Here is a 19,720-nt window from a genome sequence, read left to right as displayed (position 1 = left end):
AAGGCCTGGGGAATTTCTACACAATTGCCCCTATTTTGCATTATGGTCCCTGGATGCTGTAGTGAGCATGACTTCTCCACATCACATTCTGGATGTCTTGGTACATGAGCGAAGCTTAAGTCGTGGTGTACCTCCTTCGTATCCTCCACCTGAACAATTTTTTAACCCAAGCACCTACAACTTTGGTATGTGTACCATCGATTACTTCTGCAGGAACATGTTCAGTAAGACATTCAAAGATTAAATTTGTATTCTGTGTATCATTTCTAGCAATTAGGACTGCCACTACTTGAAGGGAATGTCTAGATGATTTGTTAGGCAAAAAATGCACAGCCCTTGCTCTATTTCAGGCAGTCCAAATGTCAGTTTGAGGGGAAAGCATTTTTTCTTCATTTTGTTTTTGGTATTTTTAAGGTAGAAAAATCCAGTTCTTTACCCAGCTAACAACACATTGCTGCACTTTCATATGGAATTGGTTGTCTTTGTGTCACAGGGTACTTATTGGTTGTTAGCAATAATATCATTGGTGGAAAAAGTGAACTCTTCTGTATAGTGGCTGTATAACTTTTTATGTGTTTTTATATTGTGAACTGCACTAGTATTTTATAACTTTCCCTGCACTATTTTAGAAAAGGCATTCATGTAGTCTGTATGTAGGCAAATGGGAGAAGTGAGATAGTTGAAGATGCAATCAGACTTAAGGAGGGGCCTTACTGAACATGAGCTGTGCCTGCCTCTGTTCTGCATATAATAAGCAGAGGTCCTTACGTAGTTGAGCGCTTCTGCTCCAAAGTTCAACACCCTTTCAGTCTAGTCTCTCACCCAGCATGTAGGCTGCAAGCACATCTGCACATTTCTAACCAATCTCTCTACAGAATAGTTAATCTGTATTGCTCTGGGTCTCTTGCACAATTTGTGTCATAAATCGTACCTAGAGAAAAGCTTGGAAGTTGTCAGAATAGGAAGCAAATAAGGAACTTGTCATACCTTTCAGCTAATTGAGCATTATACCTATTTAATGTTGCTGGTATCAATATAATCTAATGAAATTCTCTATTCTTTAGATGCCACTTGTTTGCTGAACACTGGGGTTGTTCATGTCACTTGCACAGGATTTCAAAAGGATGTAAGTTTTAATTCTCTGTTGCTCTCATTATGATGTTTTCCTGTTCACATTTTCACTAATTTTGGCAGTCAGCAGCATATAACATTTGGTAGAAGAAAGTTCGACCATGGCAGTTGTATTCTAATGTGTCTGAGAATGTTCACCGAAAGCAAGCAAAGGCCTTCCCAATCAAAAGTCAGATTGTGATTACCTGATTGTACTATACACTTTTATCAGAAGCATTCAATTCTGCACTTAATAATGACTTGGAATGAAGGTCAGTGAACTGAAACTGAATCCTGAGAAGGCAGTGTATGTAGGTAGCTCTCATCTCTCAGTAACTGGTATTCAGGCAGGTTTTTTTCTTCCCCTTAAAGACCAGATAGCAATTGATACTAGTTGATCCATAATTACCACATGAGGCTCAGGTGGCCTTGGTTGCCTAGAGCACCTTTTATCTGTTTTAGTGCTTTTGCCAACCTTGACTATTTTTGCAGCAGGATAGCTTTGTCATGGTGATTCACACTTTGGTTACCCTCTGAGTGGGATTACTGTTATGTATTATATGTGTGGCTGTCCTTCAACATGATCCAGAAGCTTCAGTTGGTGGAAAAATCCAGCTGGTACAGCTAGGGTGGCCCATATTATACCTGTTGTGAAAGAATTTTAGTGGTTGCCTATTCAGCTCTTGGTCCAATTTAAAGGCTGGTCCTTACCTTCAAAACCCTAAATAGGGACCCAGACACCTGAGGGGAGTGCTTCTTCCCATACCAGCCTGCTCATGACTTAAGACTGACCTGTTTGCCCAGGCATTTTAAATAGAATTTTAGTTGAAACTGCCTTTTGTTGTTGTTTAGCTTTATGCGTTTAGCCTGAATTTTTAAAAAGAAATGCTGTACTGTATTTATATGTTTTGTGAATTTCCATACTTCTGCACACTGCCCCTGGAAGATGATGGGTAGATGAATAACAGAATGCATAAGAGTGCTTTATGCAGAAGAGGCAAGCAGTCCTGCTTCGTAATAGGGTTTTCCTGATGCATCCTTCCCTCTAACCTTGAAAGGCTATTCAAGGAGACCCTCCACTGTGAAAGTTTATGTAAGTTGTAGGTGGAATAGAAAACAAGTACCCTGTGTCTATGTGTACTCAGAGTGCTTTCAATGCATGCACAAGGTTCTTTGGATTCCAGTCCCCAGGTAGTTCTAGTTGTATCCAGTATATCTCTAACAACAGTAGTACATAAGTTCAACAGTGAGCAACACCCTGAGTACAGACCAATTAAATGTCCATGAATCTCTATGGAGTGCTGCCAAAATGGTACTCAAGAACAGTAACACACAGTCTTGCAAAAAAGTCCACAGAAGTTCCTGGCTCCAAGATTCTTACTAGCCTTCCTATCCACAGAAAGAAAACAATGAATTCTATAAATCTTCCCTTTATGGTTATAGGAAAAAGTGATAAGTATAAATACTACTCATCAGCCTTTGTTTTGGCAGCGAGTGCTTAATTTTTTTATGACTTGTGTTTTGCAGTTTACTGCTGACAGCTTAATTTTTGCTGTCTTAATAAATAGTGTTTTGTTATTTACAGACATTGCATTTCTTAAAAAAATTTGGTGGTTCCTTAAATGAAGCCATTCCTGATAGTTATAACAGATGTCTTGTTGCTGGCTTGCTTTCTCCAAGATTTATCGATGTACAGCCTTCAAGTCTGAGCCAGGTATGTCCATGACAAATACGGAAAAGAAAATGTAGTGTTTTCACAATGCCTCTCTTTTTAAACACCCAAATCTAGTTAAATTCAGATATTGTTCCTGATCTAGGCATGCATGAAAGTAGGCTTAAATGTGTGCACTCAGGACTCATTTTAATTGACTTTCTGGATCATTTGGTGATGCACATCCTTTTCTGACCAGTACAGTGGTATCTTGGGTTAAGTACTTAATTTGTTCTGGAGGTCCGTTCTTAACCTGAAACTGTTCTTAACCTGAAGCACCACTTTAGCTTATGGGGCCTCCCGCTGCTGCTGCACTGCCAGAGCATGATTTCTGTTCTCATCCTGAAGCAAAGTTCTTAACCCGAGGTACTATATCTGGGTTCGCGGAGTCTGTAACCTGAAGCATATGTAACCTGAAGCATATGTAACCCGAAGTACCACTGTATTGTATAGTATTCATGACTTTAACATCTGCATAAAAATTTTATAAATGGGGCCCTGCCACAAAATGTTATGAAGGGAAGCACTTAATTTTCGAGATTCCAGATTTCTCCATATCTATGGGCTAGAGACACATTTTCAAATAGCTTTTCAGTGTAAACCAAGAACTGACCTATCCAGACACTGTGAGGATCCTTTTGATATTTGTTTTTCTCCCTTTTTCATCTTTTCCCAGTCACATTCCTCCATTCCAGGGGTCCTTTACCTTTACCTGTACCTGTACTTGTTATAAGCATGAGAATACTTGAATCAGCATTAGGAGTGATCAATGCATTTTTATTACTATTTTGTTTCAGGAAGAGCAATTTGAAGCTGTATTGTCAGCTGCTATCCAAACTAGTTCCTTAGGACTTCTCACTAGCTTCATCAAACAGTGGACCTCTGAAGGTAAATAAAGCCTTCCATTTGATTAAAATTTCCTCTAGCACGTAAAACTTATTATCATAACTTCTGCTTTTTTCTTTCTTTCTAAGAGCAACCAGATTCTGCTCCTAATTTGCGCTTTGTTCTTGAATGGACATGGAATAAAGTGGTTAGCACTAAGGAAGACTTTGTTCGACTATGTAAGTAGTATGATTTGGTGGTATGAAAGTTTCTGTTGAGCATATTTAGTAAATGGGCTGGGTTACTTGTTCATCTAGTGATACGGGAAAGCATGTTTAAACTCACTTCAAACTAATATTGTCATAATTTTTGTCTTTGTTTTAAAAGGTGTCCCACTATTTGATGGGTCATCTAACTTTATTGGTCCACAAACTCTACAGTCTTTGCAGCACTGCGAGTTACTTCTTAGCAACCTTAGCACTGTTTTGAGCTGTTTTGTAATGGAAGCACAAGAACTCACAGAAAAAGGTGTGTAAATGAGATCCAATCTAAGGTGCACATTTTATGTAACTTTCTAATGAATAGGAATGTTATTTCCCCCCCCCCCCTTCCTGTAAGGCAGTTTATGTGTATTTACAGCTACAGTGGTGCCCCGCAAGACGAACGCCTCGCAAGATGAAAAACCCGCTAGACGAAAGGGTTTTCCGTTTTTGGAGGCGCTTCGCTAAACGAATTTCTCTATGGGGTTGCTTCGCAAGACGAAAAAATCTTGCGAGTTCCCGCGTTTTTTTCTCGCTTTTTTCTGCCCTTTCCCTAAGCGCTAAGCCGCTTATCAGCTGTTCCGCTGATAAGCCGCTTATCAGCTGATCGCTAAAAGCCGCTAGACCGCTAATAGCGCTAATCCGCTAAGCTGTCAATGGGCTTGCTTCGCAAGACGAAAAAACCGCTAGACGAAGAGAATCACGGAACGGATTAATTTCGTCTTGCGAGGCACCACTGTATTTTAAATTTCATCTCCTTGGTGAAGAGAGAGGGCCTCTATTTTTAAATTTTATTTTAATAATAATAACTGGTGTCTGATTGCAAAATCATAGGATGTTTATACCAAAAAGATTAAAGGAAAGCTTTTTCAGAATTTCTAGACTTTTAATTCTGTGTCTTGAACTTCTAATACAGTTGGCTTGGTATCTTTTTATGGCTGTATTTCGGATGGGAGTAGTATGTTTTAAAATCAGTCTGGAGGAAAGTAGAGCCAGAATTGACGACTCTGTTCACCAAGATGTGAGAAGGAATGCATACCCAAGTAGACTGTTAATCTACCAAGTAGATAGACGATGACAGTTTGTCATAGTAATAGTTTACCAGTGAATGATGTGCTGTGATCTATCAGTGCTCTCAAAAGGATGCATTATGCTTAAAAGCTGACACAACTTTGTTGCTTTATTTTCAGGCATTACAGATCTGACAAATAAGCAGGTTGTAACCAGTCTCCTTTCACTGTATGTGCAAGTGGTCATCTGGTTCTGCCGATCCAACCTTCTTCCAGAAAGTTTAGGTAAGCCTTTAAAAATTGTATTTCAGTTCTCGGACACAACTCAGTCGCATCAAAATAACCTGAAACACGAACAAGCCTATCTTAAATTCTAATCCCATTGGCTAAAATTTGACTAATACAGCATTTATATTTTTCAGTATTTGAGTAGACAAGTGGCTTGCAAAGGCAATTTTCAAAAAATGTGGTAACACTGGTAGTTTCTCTGCTTCAGTAAAGTTCAGCTGTTTTCAACGACGACAACAACAACATTTTATTATTTATACCCTGCCCATCTGGCTGGGTTTCCTCAGCCACTCTTGGCGGTTCCCAACAGAATATTAAAAATAGAATCAAACATTAAAAACTTTCCTAAACAGGGCTGCCTTCAGATGTCTTCTAAAAGTCAGATAATCGTTTATTTCCTTGACATCTGATGGGAGGGTGTCTCACAGGGCGGGTGCTGCTACCGAGAAGGCCCTCTGCCTGGTTCCCTGTAACCTCACTTTTTGCGGTGAGGGAACCGCCAGAAGGCCGTCAGCGCTGGACCTCAGTGTCCGGGCTGAACAATGGGGGTGGAGATGCTCCTTCAGGTATAATGGGCCGAGACCGTTTGTTCTCAAAATGCAGAGACGATCATTTCTATGTGTTCTGTTTTTAGTTGTTTTCATTTAACAGTGTTTTTAAAATGAGCATTTCTCTCTTGTTGGTAGATGAAGATATGCAGTTGTCAAAACCATTCTATAATTACCAGCATATACAACATTTTTACGCTGGGTGTCGTCAGAAGCTGGAACGTTTATCAAGGTAATCTCTTAGTAAATGAAGTTTCAAATTACGTCATAGCCTATGGGTTTTCATTATCAGGGAGATAAGCACCAAGGTGTAGGCAAGATTGCTTAAGGGACTTGCTTGCACTTCAAAAATTGCAAAACATTTGCCTATGGACACTCATTGTTTGCAAAATGTTTATATAAACATTACTTCTACGAGCACTACAACTGCAGTTTTTGTTCTTCCCTTCTCTTGTATTGTCGAACTGTAAGCTGTTCTGTCAGGATCTCTTGTAGCATGTAATAAAAATCTATGCCTAATAAAATCCAGCTGCTTCCTATATTCAGGAAAGCTTAAATTGGTTTTAATGGCTTTACAGAAGGAACGTCTACAGTCAGAGTGAGCAGCCTCAGGCCAGGGGACCAAATACATTCCTCCACTGTGTATGACACTTGGGACTCTTCCTAGCCACATGCCCTCTCCCAAGCTATAGCCTTCCCTGACCCTGATTCAAATGCCACTTGAATGTTCTCTTTGACTGAAACGTGTCCTTGAACTCTGAGGATACCTATTGCTTGCCTAGATGGATGAATAGGGCATGTGTCTGTTTGTGCATAGAAACTAGGCTACTTTACTAAGGTAAAATTAGCATTCATTCTCCCACCCACTTTTTCCTCTGGTCCCACCCACCACTGACATTCAGCTCCCAGAAGGTTATACAGAAGGGAATGTCACTGTCAGGCTGAAAGGTTTCCTACAGAGATCCCTGTTCCAATGAATTCAAGTTTTCAAATTTTGTTTCAGATTTCTCGCTCTCTGTGAGAGAAATCTAAATTGCACAGTCATTTAATAGAAATGGTAAATATGCTTTCAACATCTGGGAAATATGTTTTTTTTAAAAAAAACACAACTTTTTTTATTTATAGAGGCAAATGGAACCCTGATTGTTTGATGATTGATGGATTGATTTCCCAGTTAGGCCATTCCGTAGTGAAGTTGTGGCAGAGAGATGATGGAGGAACAGGAAAATACCCTCCTCCTACATTACATGTAAGTATGATTGGTGAAGATTTTCTAATATTTTAACAAATGGAATACAGTACTTGACTCAGTGTGTTCTGCATTTTAGGCACTACTTGATCTCTACTTACTGGAAAATATTGAAGATCTCTACAAGCATGCAACTGTATCCTTTCATAGACTTAAATATAATGTTGTCTTTAAAATACATCATACAGAGAATAGCCTTTTATTGGCAATTCATGAATGTGTAGAATTTAAGGCGTATGTTGAAGAAAACTTATGATGTCCAAAAGCAAGGAATTGCAAAAAAAGAGCAGTATCTGCCATCTCATGGACTTAGAGAAGAGCAACCTGAGGACTGTGCTACAATGTGAAGAACAGAACCACCAGTCCTGTCACCTGTGCATGTATTGCACACCATAACCAAGGATCTCAAATTACTAAACTAAATCATTATTTAAAATTTTTACAGTTTTAGCTTTTTCCACTCCCCTCATATAAATTAATTGTATATATTATTTTTGGGACCTCATAATTTTCACATAACCATAAACATAATCTGTTTCTTGAAAGATAACCTTTTTACATAAACTGATTCGATGAATCTTATTGGAATAACATTGAGTTGATTCTCTTTCCCCCACCCCACCCCCAGCTTTTTATGTTGGACACTTTACTCTGCATTTCTCTTACTCTGGTGAGAAACCCTCAGATCTCCCAGACCTCAGTCTGAACCACAGAGGAATTTATAAAGCAAGCATGCCATCTTGCTGTGCTGCAAGTGTAGCTCCTTTTAAGTCTTTCTGAGGCTCAGTTCGTTGTTTAGGGGGGAGGTGCAAATGTTTGTCTTTGTAGACTTGGCTGCTAATCCTCAGCACAGTGTCATAGGCAATAAATAAGCATAGTGACCTGGGTTGGTTGCACCAACAAATTTTGTTTGGCTATCAAGTTGATGCAAAATGCACGGACCTCCAGTTGGACACTGTATATAAAATTTAAATATTTGGTAAATCTCTTTGTTACAGGCAGCATCCTAATTCTTTAGATATCTCTTAATTTTTTTGCTTCATACACAAAGTTAAGGTTTGTCAGCTACCTATGTCAAACATTGCTTAATTCTAGCATCTTTCTCCATTGTAGTGCAAGTTCTTGCTGTTAAATAATTGCTGCATTCCAAAAAAACTGTGGGATATTTGTATATGTTAAATAATATTGTTTTGCAGCACTGTATTCTCTCAGTCAGAATGCATGTTACAAATCTACTTTACTTAAGCATAAGGTTATAGTTATATAGTTAAAAAATGTGTAAGCAAAATGAAAATAACAGCTACTGCTGTTGCACAAGGGCTTTCAATGGAACTCATGCAGTTTTCTAACAGGTTCCCTAGCAGTTTGCATGCTTCAACTCAAATAAGTGGTTGAGCAAACAAGAATACAGTATACTTGGACTTTGGTTGTTCTCATGCAAATCACCAACATAAGATATTAATTATTGGAGACAAAAAACCAAAGGAAGAAGCTGCAGGAAAGATGGTTTTATGTTGTACAATGTGTCTGTTCTAGCACATCATAGAAAACAAACTCAAATAATGATTGCCCTTAATATTTATAATTAGACAATTTATTTACTATTGGACATCATGCATTCCTGTCCAAACAAGGCTGATACTTCAGTGGGCTCCTTCCCAACCGCATTTGCAATTCCTATAGGTCTGGTTAACTTAATCCAAGGTTTTTGGTGTTTGGATCACAATGACTTTGAGGTGGGTATATAAAGTGATAATTCATTGGTCTGTCTAGCTCAGTGGCAGTGGCTGTTCAGGATTTCAGACGGGGTCTCTCACGGCCTTAGCTGGAGATGTTGAGAATTGAATCTGGGAACTTTTGCATGCAAAGCAGATAGTCTGACACTGAGCTATGGCCCTTCTTCAGTTTAATGGCATACTAATTGAATAAAATTATAATGCTTTCTAGAGCAATGGTTTCTGTATTAGCTCTCTATTCAGGATCATAGTGGGCTGATGCTGCCAGTAGCTTATTGGCTTCACCAGTGTGGGACATGACTATTACCCTGGCAACAGTCCCTTCAGTGTAGATGGGGAAAGAATTAGAAATCATCTGGCTTTGAGCTTTCAGTTCTCAGCATCACTGCACTAGCTATACTAACACTAACTGACCTGCTTACAATGTCTTGTTTCACTTGCTTTAGTGGGAGCACAACTAACTGGTGGCACTATAGGATAGATCTAGCTGTCCTATAGAATTGGTGTATATGTTGAATTCCATAATTCCATAATTTCATTTCAGTGTAGAAAACTGTTTAGTAGAAAATAGATTGAAAGTGCACAGGAGGTTTCTGAATATTGTCTTGGATTCTTGCAGAATTCTCTGACCTATCTGTTTCATCCAGCTACAATCAAATTGCCTTGGCAGCACATAAGGATAATTCAGTTCTTGATGTGTCAAGGAGAGCACAGGCGAGCCCTCCGATACATACAAACAATGAAGCCATCATTGATGAGCAACAGTGAAGTAACACTTCACCTTACTGTCTTGCTGTTTAACAGGTGAAAAAAGTGCAGCATTTATTATTACGTTTACTCTTTGTGATATCACTGTATTCAAGAAGAAAAATGTTCCCCAGTTGATAAGATACTAATACTCATTTTTATGGTATTGGTGTGCTTTTTAAATAAATAAATAAAATAAAATAAATGCCATGATAGCATGTATTGGATGAACACCTACACCCTTGGCACATCTGTAATACTAGTTTTTAATGTTTTTTAATGCAATTTTTCCTGTAGCAGAAATATCTGCCACAACATTAATCTACTTTTCAAAAAATGATTGCAGTTGTATGGTGGAAGCTTGGAGTGTCCTGCGGCAGCATTCTACTCGGTTAAATGTAGAAGATATGCTTAAACATGTATATGAAACCTGTCAGGGGCTGGGACTGATGGAAGATTTGCTAAAGCTACCATTCACAGAAACTGAACAGGTAATCTTGGGGCTGAATAACTTCTGAAAGTACAATTCTACACCAAAAAGTGATTGGAAATCTCATTGACACTATGTGCATGTGTGTTTGCATAATTAGACCCTTATTGCTCCAGAAAAGGAAGCTTAATATTCTAAATCCTTTTTCCCCCTTAGGAGTGTCTGGAGAAGTTCTTGAGGACAAGCGCTGGTGTTAACAATCATGAGTTCCTCTTAGTTCATCATCTTCAGCGTGCCAACTACGTTCCTGCGCTACAGCTGAATCAATCACTGAAAGCTAATCTCATGGTAAGCCTTAATATTTTTTAATTGATTCCATTTATGAATTGCTTCCCTTAAAATCTCAGGTGGGTTGAGGAGTGGCATGGAATGAACCACAGCACTCCATGCACAACATTTTGTTTCAGGTCCCATTTATTTAAAGTTAATAGTGATGGAAACACTGAACTAGGGAGGGCATTCCACAACCAGGGAACCACCACTGGAAAGGCGATGTCACAGGTCAGCATCAGCTACCACCAAGGCCTCAATTTTGGGGGCTGAAATTTTTGATAGGTACTTGGGTCCCAAGCCATTTAGGGCTTTATATGCTAGTGCTAACACCTCAAAATTGTTCTGGTAGCTCACTAATCTCCAATGCCATGTTTTCGGGATTGGTGTTAAGTGGTCTCTTCAGAGTGCCCTGCTTGCAGCTATATTCTGCACTAGCTGTATCCTCCAGATTGTCTTCAAGGACAGGCCCACATAGAGTACATTACAGTAGTGCAATCAGGAGGTTACTAGAGCATAGACAACTGAGACCAGGCTGTCTCAGTCCATGAATATCTGTTGTTGGTGGACCAGCCTAAGCTTGAGCATACTAGCCACAGAAGGCACTTGTGACTCCATTGAGAAGTTTGAATCCAAATTACAAACCTGATCCTTCAGTGGAGCAACTTATCCAAGAACACAGGATGTACACATATCTCGCAGACATGGGAACCACCCACTCACAACACTTCCTCCTTATCAGGACTGGTCCCCATTCACTCCATCATTGTTTCCAGACACCTGACCAACACCTTCACAGCTTCTCCTGGTTCTGAATGGAGAGAGAGTTGTGTGTCATCAGCATGCTGATGACACCTTTTTCCAAATGCACAGAGGACAGCTCTGATCTAACTGGTCCCCCACCCCTGCAGAGGGAGTCATTCACAGTTAATACAAACCTCATCAGGGTTTGTATTGCCATATTTTTCAAGTTTAAAATTGGGGGTCGTCTTATACATGGAATGTTGAATTAAATAAATAAATAAATAAATAAATAAATAAATAAATAAATACATACATACATACATGCCACCATCCATATTATTTTCCCCCAGCCTCCCCTCACAATTGACCTCATGACAAACCCTGGTCTGGTACTTCCTTCAGCAGCTCCCACATTGTGCTTTCCACCTGGTTTCTTCAGTCGCTCCCTGGCTACCCAGACCCCCCCATTCCCCAAGCACACTCACTCAGGCAGATCTGGTAATCTCAGCTCCTTGCAGCAGCCTGGGGCGGGGTGAGCTGCCCATAGGGGCGGGGTGCACCGTGGGGCCTCTGGAGTCTGCCTGCCTCCTCCCACTCAGCCACCCTACAGCTGGGGGAGAGGCAGTGGGCGGACCATTTGGGCCAAAGGGGCAGCGTTCAGTTTGCTACCCTGGGTGTTTGAGAGCGGAGCAGAAAAAAGCAATTTGACTTCTGCAGCATACAGATTCCCTCTTAAAGGGTTCTCTAGCTATGATTCTTGCATTGTGGCGCTGACTAGTTCCCGGCCGTTGGGAACATGCTCTCGTTCCAGCTCAGCTTCCCAGCTCTGCTCCAGTGCTGCCGCCACTCTAGTTCTTATACTGCACATTATAATAATGCTGACTAGCAAAAAAAAAAAATTACCTACCGTAATTACGATACCAAATATATCGGCAAAGTTGTTCTGTTTGTTGTTTCAATATATGGTACTAAATATACTGGCATATTGAATATTTAATAAAATATCAAAGTTCTGTTTGGTGTTGAAAATATTTATTTCTTAATTTTGGGCTCAAAAATCGGGGCCGTCGTATACATGGGGGAATCTTATACACAGAAAAATACGGTATATTATAACAAGGTAATATTCACCCCCACCCCCGATCACCATATTCTTTCTAATATCTACTATAGCAAGAAACAGATTTTGATCATGACCTGAAGTATGTCTGGCACATGCTGTATTGAAACAGCTCCATGGTTGTTATGCAGCCATGTGCTGACTGGTCCAGACAAGGCAGCATCAGTGTGGATATGTGTCCTAGAATGAATTCTTCTAGGACACACTATAAAGGTTGTTTTACTCTCAATGCTCAAGATAAGCAGAACTGCTTGTATAAAATAGACTGTGGGTATGTGGTGTAGTATTAGTACAGTATTAATCTTAATACAAAGAGACCCTTTCAGCATCCAGGTTTATCCACAATTATAGTTTGCATGGGACGTGGGTGGCGCTGTGGTCTAAACCACTGAGTCTCTTGGGCTTGCTGATCACAAGGTTGGCGGTTTGAATCCTGCGACTGGGTAAGCTCCGGTTGCTCGGTCCCAGCTCCTGCCAGCCTAGCAGTTCGAAAGTAGATAAATAGGGACCACTCTGGTGGGAAGGTGAATGGCGTTTCCGTGCGCTGCTCTGGTTTCTCCAGAAGCGGCTTAGTCATTCTGGCCACATGACCCGGAAAAACTGTCTGCGGACAACACCAGCTCCCTCGGCCTGTAAAGTGAGATGAGCAGTGCAACCCCAGAGTTGTCTACAATTGGACTTAACTGTCAGGGGTCCTTTACCTTTTTTATATATAGTTTGCATAGTGTACTGTTGATCTATTAATATTGGTCAGAAAAATCTTCCTGTCCAGCTTTAAGAGCCCATGAATAAGCAGTTCTATACAGTTTGACTGTGAAACTGCCTCTCCTAATCCTGGGTTTACTATTTCATGTATTTCTGTAAAATATTAACTTAAATTCCTCTTATCACTCCTTTCTTAAACAGAATGATCGCGATCCCCGCTGGCGAGAGAGATCAGTTGCCAGAAATTCCATATTAGACCAGTATGGGAAAGTTCTACCCAGAGTACAAAGGAAGCTTGCTGTAGAGCGAGCCAAGCCTTACCACTTGCCAACTTCACTACGGCGGGAAAGTAAGTATTTTCTGTGTGTTGTGGTGAAACCTTTCAAAACTTGCTTTAAGTGTTTAATGCTGTTTTTCCTCTTTTTTTAAGTTTTAAGACCAAAGCCACTGTCAACAGTTGCAAAGAAAGTTACTGCAGGAAATGTCGTCACAAAAGCAACATTAATCAATAATGTACTGTCCAAAATTGGAGAGGTGTGGGTGGGAACTGAACAGAAAAACAAGTCGTTGCAAAATGATATGTAAGTATTCATTTTGTTGTCGTAGGAAATTACTGCATCTTAAGTTGCCCGGTACTAAAATAGGAGCTGTCCATATTCTTCACCTGCTTTCCATTGCCCATAATGAATAGCCTGGTGTTGATATTATTACAAAAGTGTTAATTTTAGGGTAGAAACTTTGACAGATACCAGGGCCCCACCATTACCTAACATACTAAGCAGTGTGCTGCTCTTTTATAATAGTTTTGTATGAAAAGCAGGGGGAATAAAGTTGAGCCAAAAGAGTTGAAAAGGCAGCAACTCATTGCTTAACCTTTGCTTTCTCACCCAAACTTGAACATTATTACCTGGCTTCTGACTGACTGTGTGCTTTATTTTTTCCTCTTCCGGAAGACAGTACTTGTGCATCTAGTGGTTTTCATGAGCTTGTCACTCTTGTGTTTCCAATCCTAGAACTGAAGAACAACCACCTACAGTGGATTCTTGCACTGACACAGAGATACCAGATCCATTTGTTGGGACACCAGCAACTAAATCTTTAAGAAAATGCTCCAGGTAAAATTTTTCAATAGGTGTTTGTATCCTTTGGGTGCTTCTCAGTCCTGTTGAAAACATCAGTTGTAATGAGTGGAAATCTGTTTTGACAGTTGCCTTGAATTATATATTTTTTACGTGGGCCTTTTTTAAAATGGAAGTATATTCTCAAAAAAGCTGCTTCTTTCTTTTAATTATTAAACTAAAATGACAGGTAAGCTGTGATAATTTATTGATAAAAGCATAAAGCAACTAAAAATTTAAAATCAGAAAAGCCTAGATGAGTCATAGTGGTAGGGCAGGGATGGCTAAAATATCCTCCTGTTTATGGCAACACCATTTTACATTTGTATTCTGTTTGTTAATACAACTTAATTCTTAAACATTTTGAAATGTTTGCAGATTGCTTGACTTGGTGGTCCAGCCTATTCCTCTTGATTCACCTTCCCTTCGAAGCAATCTGCACATGTCGCCAAGAGCTTCTGCATCCTGTATGCTTTCTAGTCCATTGCATTCCAGCCCTCGATGCTCCCTATACAAGAGCAGTAGAAGAGCACCTGAATTAAAGCTCCTAGAAACTCCTCTGGTTGTTAGGGTATGTAGAATTGTGAAGGTTTCATGAACTTGTTTGATGCAGAGGCTGAAGTGCCATGTAATTAGTGGGTTCTGCCTCCCATTTTGACGTGTTTCCTCCTCTTCTTAGAGAGCTAAAGCTTTGACATCTACATCTTCCTCTGGCTTTCCTGGTTTTACTCCTCAATCTATTTTGAGATCCAGCCTTCGGACTACTCCTTTAGCTACTCCAACTGCATCTCCAGGAAGGTCTATCACACCCCCTCTGCGTGCAAAAGAAACAAAAATATCATTTATGGAAGAAAGCAAAGCTTCAGGATGGACTGCTGGGGTAGGTTGGAAGAAACAGATGCTGGAAAGTAGAACGTTTTGAGCCATATTCAGACAAGTTGATAGTTGTGCAAAGGCCCTTAATTTTCTGCTTACCTTTTGGTAAGGTGGGCTTTAGTTAAATCTGGTTTATATATATGCATACATTGTGCATTTTAGGTTCATCTTTGTAAGTCACTTTGAATTTAACTTTTCTGGAATGAAGTATAAATAATAAAACAGCAGCAACAATAATAATAATTATGTGGGTGATTGGGTTCGTTTCCAGGTCTGCTGACACCCATGCATTTACTGTCCTATTCCAATGATGACCAAATGTGTAGAGCCAACACATACAGGCATAAGAGTCCCTTAATATACCATTTGTTACTGAATTTCTTCCTGGAGCTTTAAAACTGCATTTTGTGTACTTTGATGCATGCTAATTCCCAGGCCTATAGCCTCTTTTGCAGTCTTCTATGTTTTCTAAGTTAACATTTTTAATTCAGGAACCCCACATCATGTTCTCATGGCTGTATCTGCATTCCAGATATGAGGTAAAGGACCCCTGGACGGTTAAGTCCAGTCAAAGGTGACTATGGGATTGTGGCGCTCATCGCGCTTTCAGGCCAATGGAGCTGGCGTTTGTCCACAGACAGCTTTCTGGGCCATGTGGCCAGCATGACTAAACTGCTTCTGGCGCAACAGAACACCATGACTTGCAATGGCACGTTTTCAAACTGCTAGACTGGCAGGAGCTGGGACAGAGCAATGGGAGCTCACCCTGTTGCGGGGATTCATGGGTGGCACTGTGGTCTAAACCACTGAACCTCTTGGGCTTGCCCATCAGAAGGTTGGTGGGTCAAATCCCTGCAATGGGGTGAGCTCCTGTTGCTCTGTCCCAGCTGCTGCCAACCTAACAGTTCGAAAGTATGCCACTGCACATAGATAAATAGGTACCACTACGGTGGGAAGGTAAACAGCATTTCCATGAGCTCTGGTTTCCGTCATGGTGTTCCGTTGTGCCAGAAGCGGTTTAGCCATGCTGGTCACATGACCCAAAAGGCTCTCTGTGGACAAACGCCAGCTCCCTTGGCCTGAAAGTGAGATGAGCGCCGCAACCGTCCAGGAGTCCTTTACCTTTACCATTCCAGATGTGCAAAGCCCTTGTATGCATGTGTGGATTGGTCAATGAATTTTAGTAGCTGGAGCCTGCTTGTTAAAAAATGCACGTCTCCATCTTTAGAAGTAAAAACATTGACTATTTGGATCAGAGAGTTCAGGGTTTGCCTTCTGGATCAAGGCATTGAATGGTCAGAATTTTCTGCTCACTGGGGAAATGGTATTGCTTGTTTTAACTTGGACTGGTTTTTTTTTAAGATGACAGATAGTAAAACAAAACACAACACAGTTTCATCTGAATGCATTATTGAAGCTCACATGGAAGATATGTGGTCTAAGACTAGAGAAACTCCTGCCTTTTCAATATGCAGTCTTCAGGAAGACTATGAAGAAGCGGGTTTGTCGTCAGAATGCGTACCAGGCAATGATTTGAATAAAGCTGAACCTTCCAAAGAAACTAGTTATGGTTCTGTAAAGTCAGATCAAACTACTTCAGATTATCAAGATGCAAAATCGCCAGGTGACAACAGTGATTCCTTCAGAATCTCTCAGCCAGCAGGTTTCTCCCCTGAAGATCTTGTAAACATACAAGGGTCAGCTGAGAGAGAAAGCAGTGAGGCAGTAGCAAGGGATCCTTCGCAAATGGAACAGCAAACATCTACAGATGGAGAACAGTCGGCTGGTATGTGATCTACAGATATGCAAATGAATTAATAAGAAAAAGGGCATGCTGTAACATAGGAGAGATCCATCTAATCCAGCATTGGTTCTCCAACACTGCTAAAATAGATCCTCAAACTCCCAAATAGAGCATGATGGAGATAGCCAAAACACAGCCACCATATTTGGAAACAGTACATCTGGCAGATACTGGAAAGGGGTGTGTGTGGAGAAATTTTCCATGATTCCCTCTAATAGCAAACTCAGGTGGCTGATGACACATCAATTTGGCAAAGAAACAGTGGCTTTATATATTTTGGGGCCATCCAAGGTATGCAGAAGTATAACAGTTTGTGAATCACAAGAAGAGGGTGGGGGTGTGGACTGCCAAACAAGAACCTATGAGATTAAAGATTACTGGTGGCAGTTAAGCTTACAAAGAGGAAATAGAGGCAGCAAAAATTGTGGTTGGTGATAGCCAAGCCAAAATTGTAAATTCTTGCTACTAAAATCAAGACTTAATTAGTTTTTAGAAATTAGCATGAAGGATGCAACCTGTCTGCTTGTTTATGGGTTCTCCCATTCATAGGACTACCTGAAAGAGAAGGTGAAGACTATGGCTCACTTCCTAAGGATGAAATATTTGTGATGCATCACTTAAATGCTACTCCTGACACTACAGTCTCTTCTATGCCATCTAATGAAAGGTGAACATGTCAAGTACATCTTTAAAAAACAACAACCCAGATTTAGCATGCTTCATACCTTTTACATTTTTTTGCATTCAGTTTCTTGAGTACTGTGATTATGATATATTTATGATATATTTATTAGTGAAAAAAGGGACACAGCTGGAGCACCATTTCACAGCCTTGATTGTAGTGTTTGTTTTCTGTGACCAACTATCTCCCAAACAGCATGCTGATAGTTGCAAGCTTCTATTTTGATCCCCTGATAATCTCAGTAGATTGACAAATTGCTGTATCAATTGTTCAGCTTGCTTGCTTTCTCTCTCTCTCTCTACCATATGTTCAGCACATGGGAAGCACTAGACAGAGGGTTTACATAGAACTCTGCACAGAGCTTCCCAAACACAGAGCATAGGACTAGTATAAATGCAAGTTCAAGGACCTTTGTCCCACCCACCTGTCAATCATATGACATCATAATGGCAATTGGGTCTTTGACCATAATAAGACTATGAAATTATGATTGATATGTGAGTTATCCTATCCACGTGTCCAGGTTTGCCTGTGCATGGTGGGAATAGATAAGGATCTGACTACTGGGTAAAATAGGTTTCCTACCCCTACCCTAGTCAGTTCTTTTCATGTCCCACTCTAAGGCAGGAATTGACAATTTGCCACACAGAGGAAAACTTTTTTTTCCTTAGACAGTAGTGTGCATTTGGATTTTGCATAGCAACTGCCCTGAGTGAAGTGTACTCAGAGGAATATGCATAGGATAATATGCACATTAATACTGAGAATGGTTAATCAAACAAACAGGAAAGTAAAAAATTGACTTTAGTTAGCCACATTGTCAGAACTGTATAATTTGCATATAACAAAGGGGTAGATTCCAGACTTTTCCACAGAATTGGCTTTGCAGTATCTCTTGCAGTACAGTTCAGTAATAATTGGAATGGTTTAAGGTATTTGTTGACAAAAATGTGTTAGTAGCTTTCATAAAACTCACTTTATTTAAAAACTGTAAGTGAAACTGTCCTTTACTTTCTTCTTATAAAGTCAAACAAATGTCCTAGAGTCCAGCATGCTGCCATTGTTGGAAAAGAACCAGCTCCTTGATGAAGCAAGTCCCCAAGCTTTGGAGCCATTAGGAACAGATGCTGAATGTATGTATATTTGAATAATCGAGCAAATTTTCAAATGATCAAATAGACAAGGGAAATAATATTGAAAAGCTTGAAGTTGTGTGACTTGATTCTCACTGTGTATCTTTGATGCATGTGTGCTAAAATCTTTTTAGCCTGGTACTTTATGTTAAAATAGTAATTTCTGAACTGTTCAAGATACCATTTTTTATTAAATAAAATGTTTAATTATAAGTATATACCTCAAAAACATTTCCTATACTTATTAAGATCTGTGCTTCACATTCTGCAGTGCTGCTGTATAATTTAGTATACTCTACAGTGGGGGAAGTGATAAGCCTCCAAATCCTGTACAAACTTAAAATTAGGCTGTAATTGGAAATCTGGGTATGCTTTTATTTTATTTAAAAAGGACTTAGGAGTCATTCTAAGCTATTAAATTAAGTTTGAACTAAAGCACTACTGTCTTATAAGCCAATTAAAGTTGCAGATTGGGATGACCTTTTAGCATATGATACGTTTTCGCAAAAGACTAACATATTTTTTTTTTTTTTAAATGGGGATATGCTGGATGATCTCAGACATTGCAAAAGCTGTACCTGGTGACACGTTTTTCCTTTGGATTAGGAGGCACAATTGTGCTAACAAGTATTCACTGACTTTAAATGCACTAATTGCTTATTTAATGGGAGAACAAATATTTATCCAACTGCAAACTTTTGTTGTACATTGGTAGCTTCGTATTGCTGGCTGAGAGGCGCAGTAGCTCAGAAAAACCTCAGTTTTTCTGATTCTGCAAAGCAGAAGTGAGCAGAGATCTAGACAGTTCCTTAAATATTATTGGTCTCATCATAATATCTATCACTAAAAAGTTTTAATGTGGAAACAATAAAATAAGAAAAGTAATGAGATGACAATCCTTTTTCAGCTGTCATAAGTATTCCTGATAGTGAAGACATTGTCAGTGTTCATTCCAAAAATGAACTTGAAGAAAGAGAAGCATTAGATGAAGATGGGTCAAAAGAAGCTGAGAGCGAAGAAAATATAGCAGTCCTGCATGAGAAAACACCACTTAATATTGAACCTGCAAGTCAAGAAGCAAATGTAAGGGCTTCATTTAGCACTTCGGAACTTTCTTTGAAATCTGTTTGGAATTATTACTTTGCCGGTGTAAATACCTTGGATATTTGTAAACTTTCACATGTGGGGCAATGCTTAAGGAAGCAGCTGCAGGAGGAGACAGTTTTTGTCCCAGAGCACCCACAGATGCAGATACTGCTTCCCAGTGACCATTTATTTCCATGCATGCAACTGC

The 19,720-nt window shown here is 39.8% G+C and overlaps 1 protein-coding gene across 4 annotated transcripts in view; it reads left to right on the top strand.

Moving 5' to 3' along the window:
* The window catches only part of AHCTF1 (AT-hook containing transcription factor 1), a 53,312-nt gene that overhangs the window by 27,095 nt on the left and 6,497 nt on the right, over positions 1–19,720 (top strand). For 3 of the 4 annotated variants that reach the window (XM_083731969.1, XM_083731970.1, XM_083731971.1), the window contains exons 10-32: positions 4–185; positions 1,065–1,126; positions 2,696–2,824; positions 3,619–3,709; positions 3,796–3,885; positions 4,034–4,174; positions 5,097–5,201; positions 5,891–5,984; positions 6,878–7,001; positions 7,081–7,137; positions 8,591–8,737; positions 9,357–9,541; positions 9,831–9,975; positions 10,131–10,262; positions 13,015–13,162; positions 13,244–13,394; positions 13,827–13,928; positions 14,310–14,502; positions 14,611–14,811; positions 16,170–16,593; positions 17,161–17,278; positions 18,320–18,426; positions 19,334–19,509. In XM_083731969.1, coding sequence (XP_083588095.1) covers positions 4–185; positions 1,065–1,126; positions 2,696–2,824; positions 3,619–3,709; positions 3,796–3,885; positions 4,034–4,174; positions 5,097–5,201; positions 5,891–5,984; positions 6,878–7,001; positions 7,081–7,137; positions 8,591–8,737; positions 9,357–9,541; positions 9,831–9,975; positions 10,131–10,262; positions 13,015–13,162; positions 13,244–13,394; positions 13,827–13,928; positions 14,310–14,502; positions 14,611–14,811; positions 16,170–16,593; positions 17,161–17,278; positions 18,320–18,426; positions 19,334–19,509 — 3,304 coding nt within the window. The remainder of the gene's footprint in view (positions 1–3; positions 186–1,064; positions 1,127–2,695; positions 2,825–3,618; positions 3,710–3,795; positions 3,886–4,033; positions 4,175–5,096; positions 5,202–5,890; positions 5,985–6,877; positions 7,002–7,080; positions 7,138–8,590; positions 8,738–9,356; positions 9,542–9,830; positions 9,976–10,130; positions 10,263–13,014; positions 13,163–13,243; positions 13,395–13,826; positions 13,929–14,309; positions 14,503–14,610; positions 14,812–16,169; positions 16,594–17,160; positions 17,279–18,319; positions 18,427–19,333; positions 19,510–19,720) is intronic. The other variant, XM_083731972.1, reaches the window with a different exon arrangement.

The sequence above is a fragment of the Podarcis gaigeae genome (assembly GCF_964106915.1).
Source record: "Podarcis gaigeae genome assembly, chromosome: 3".
NCBI lineage: Eukaryota > Metazoa > Chordata > Lepidosauria > Squamata > Lacertidae > Podarcis > Podarcis gaigeae.
This window is presented reverse-complemented; position numbering and strand designations above follow the sequence as displayed.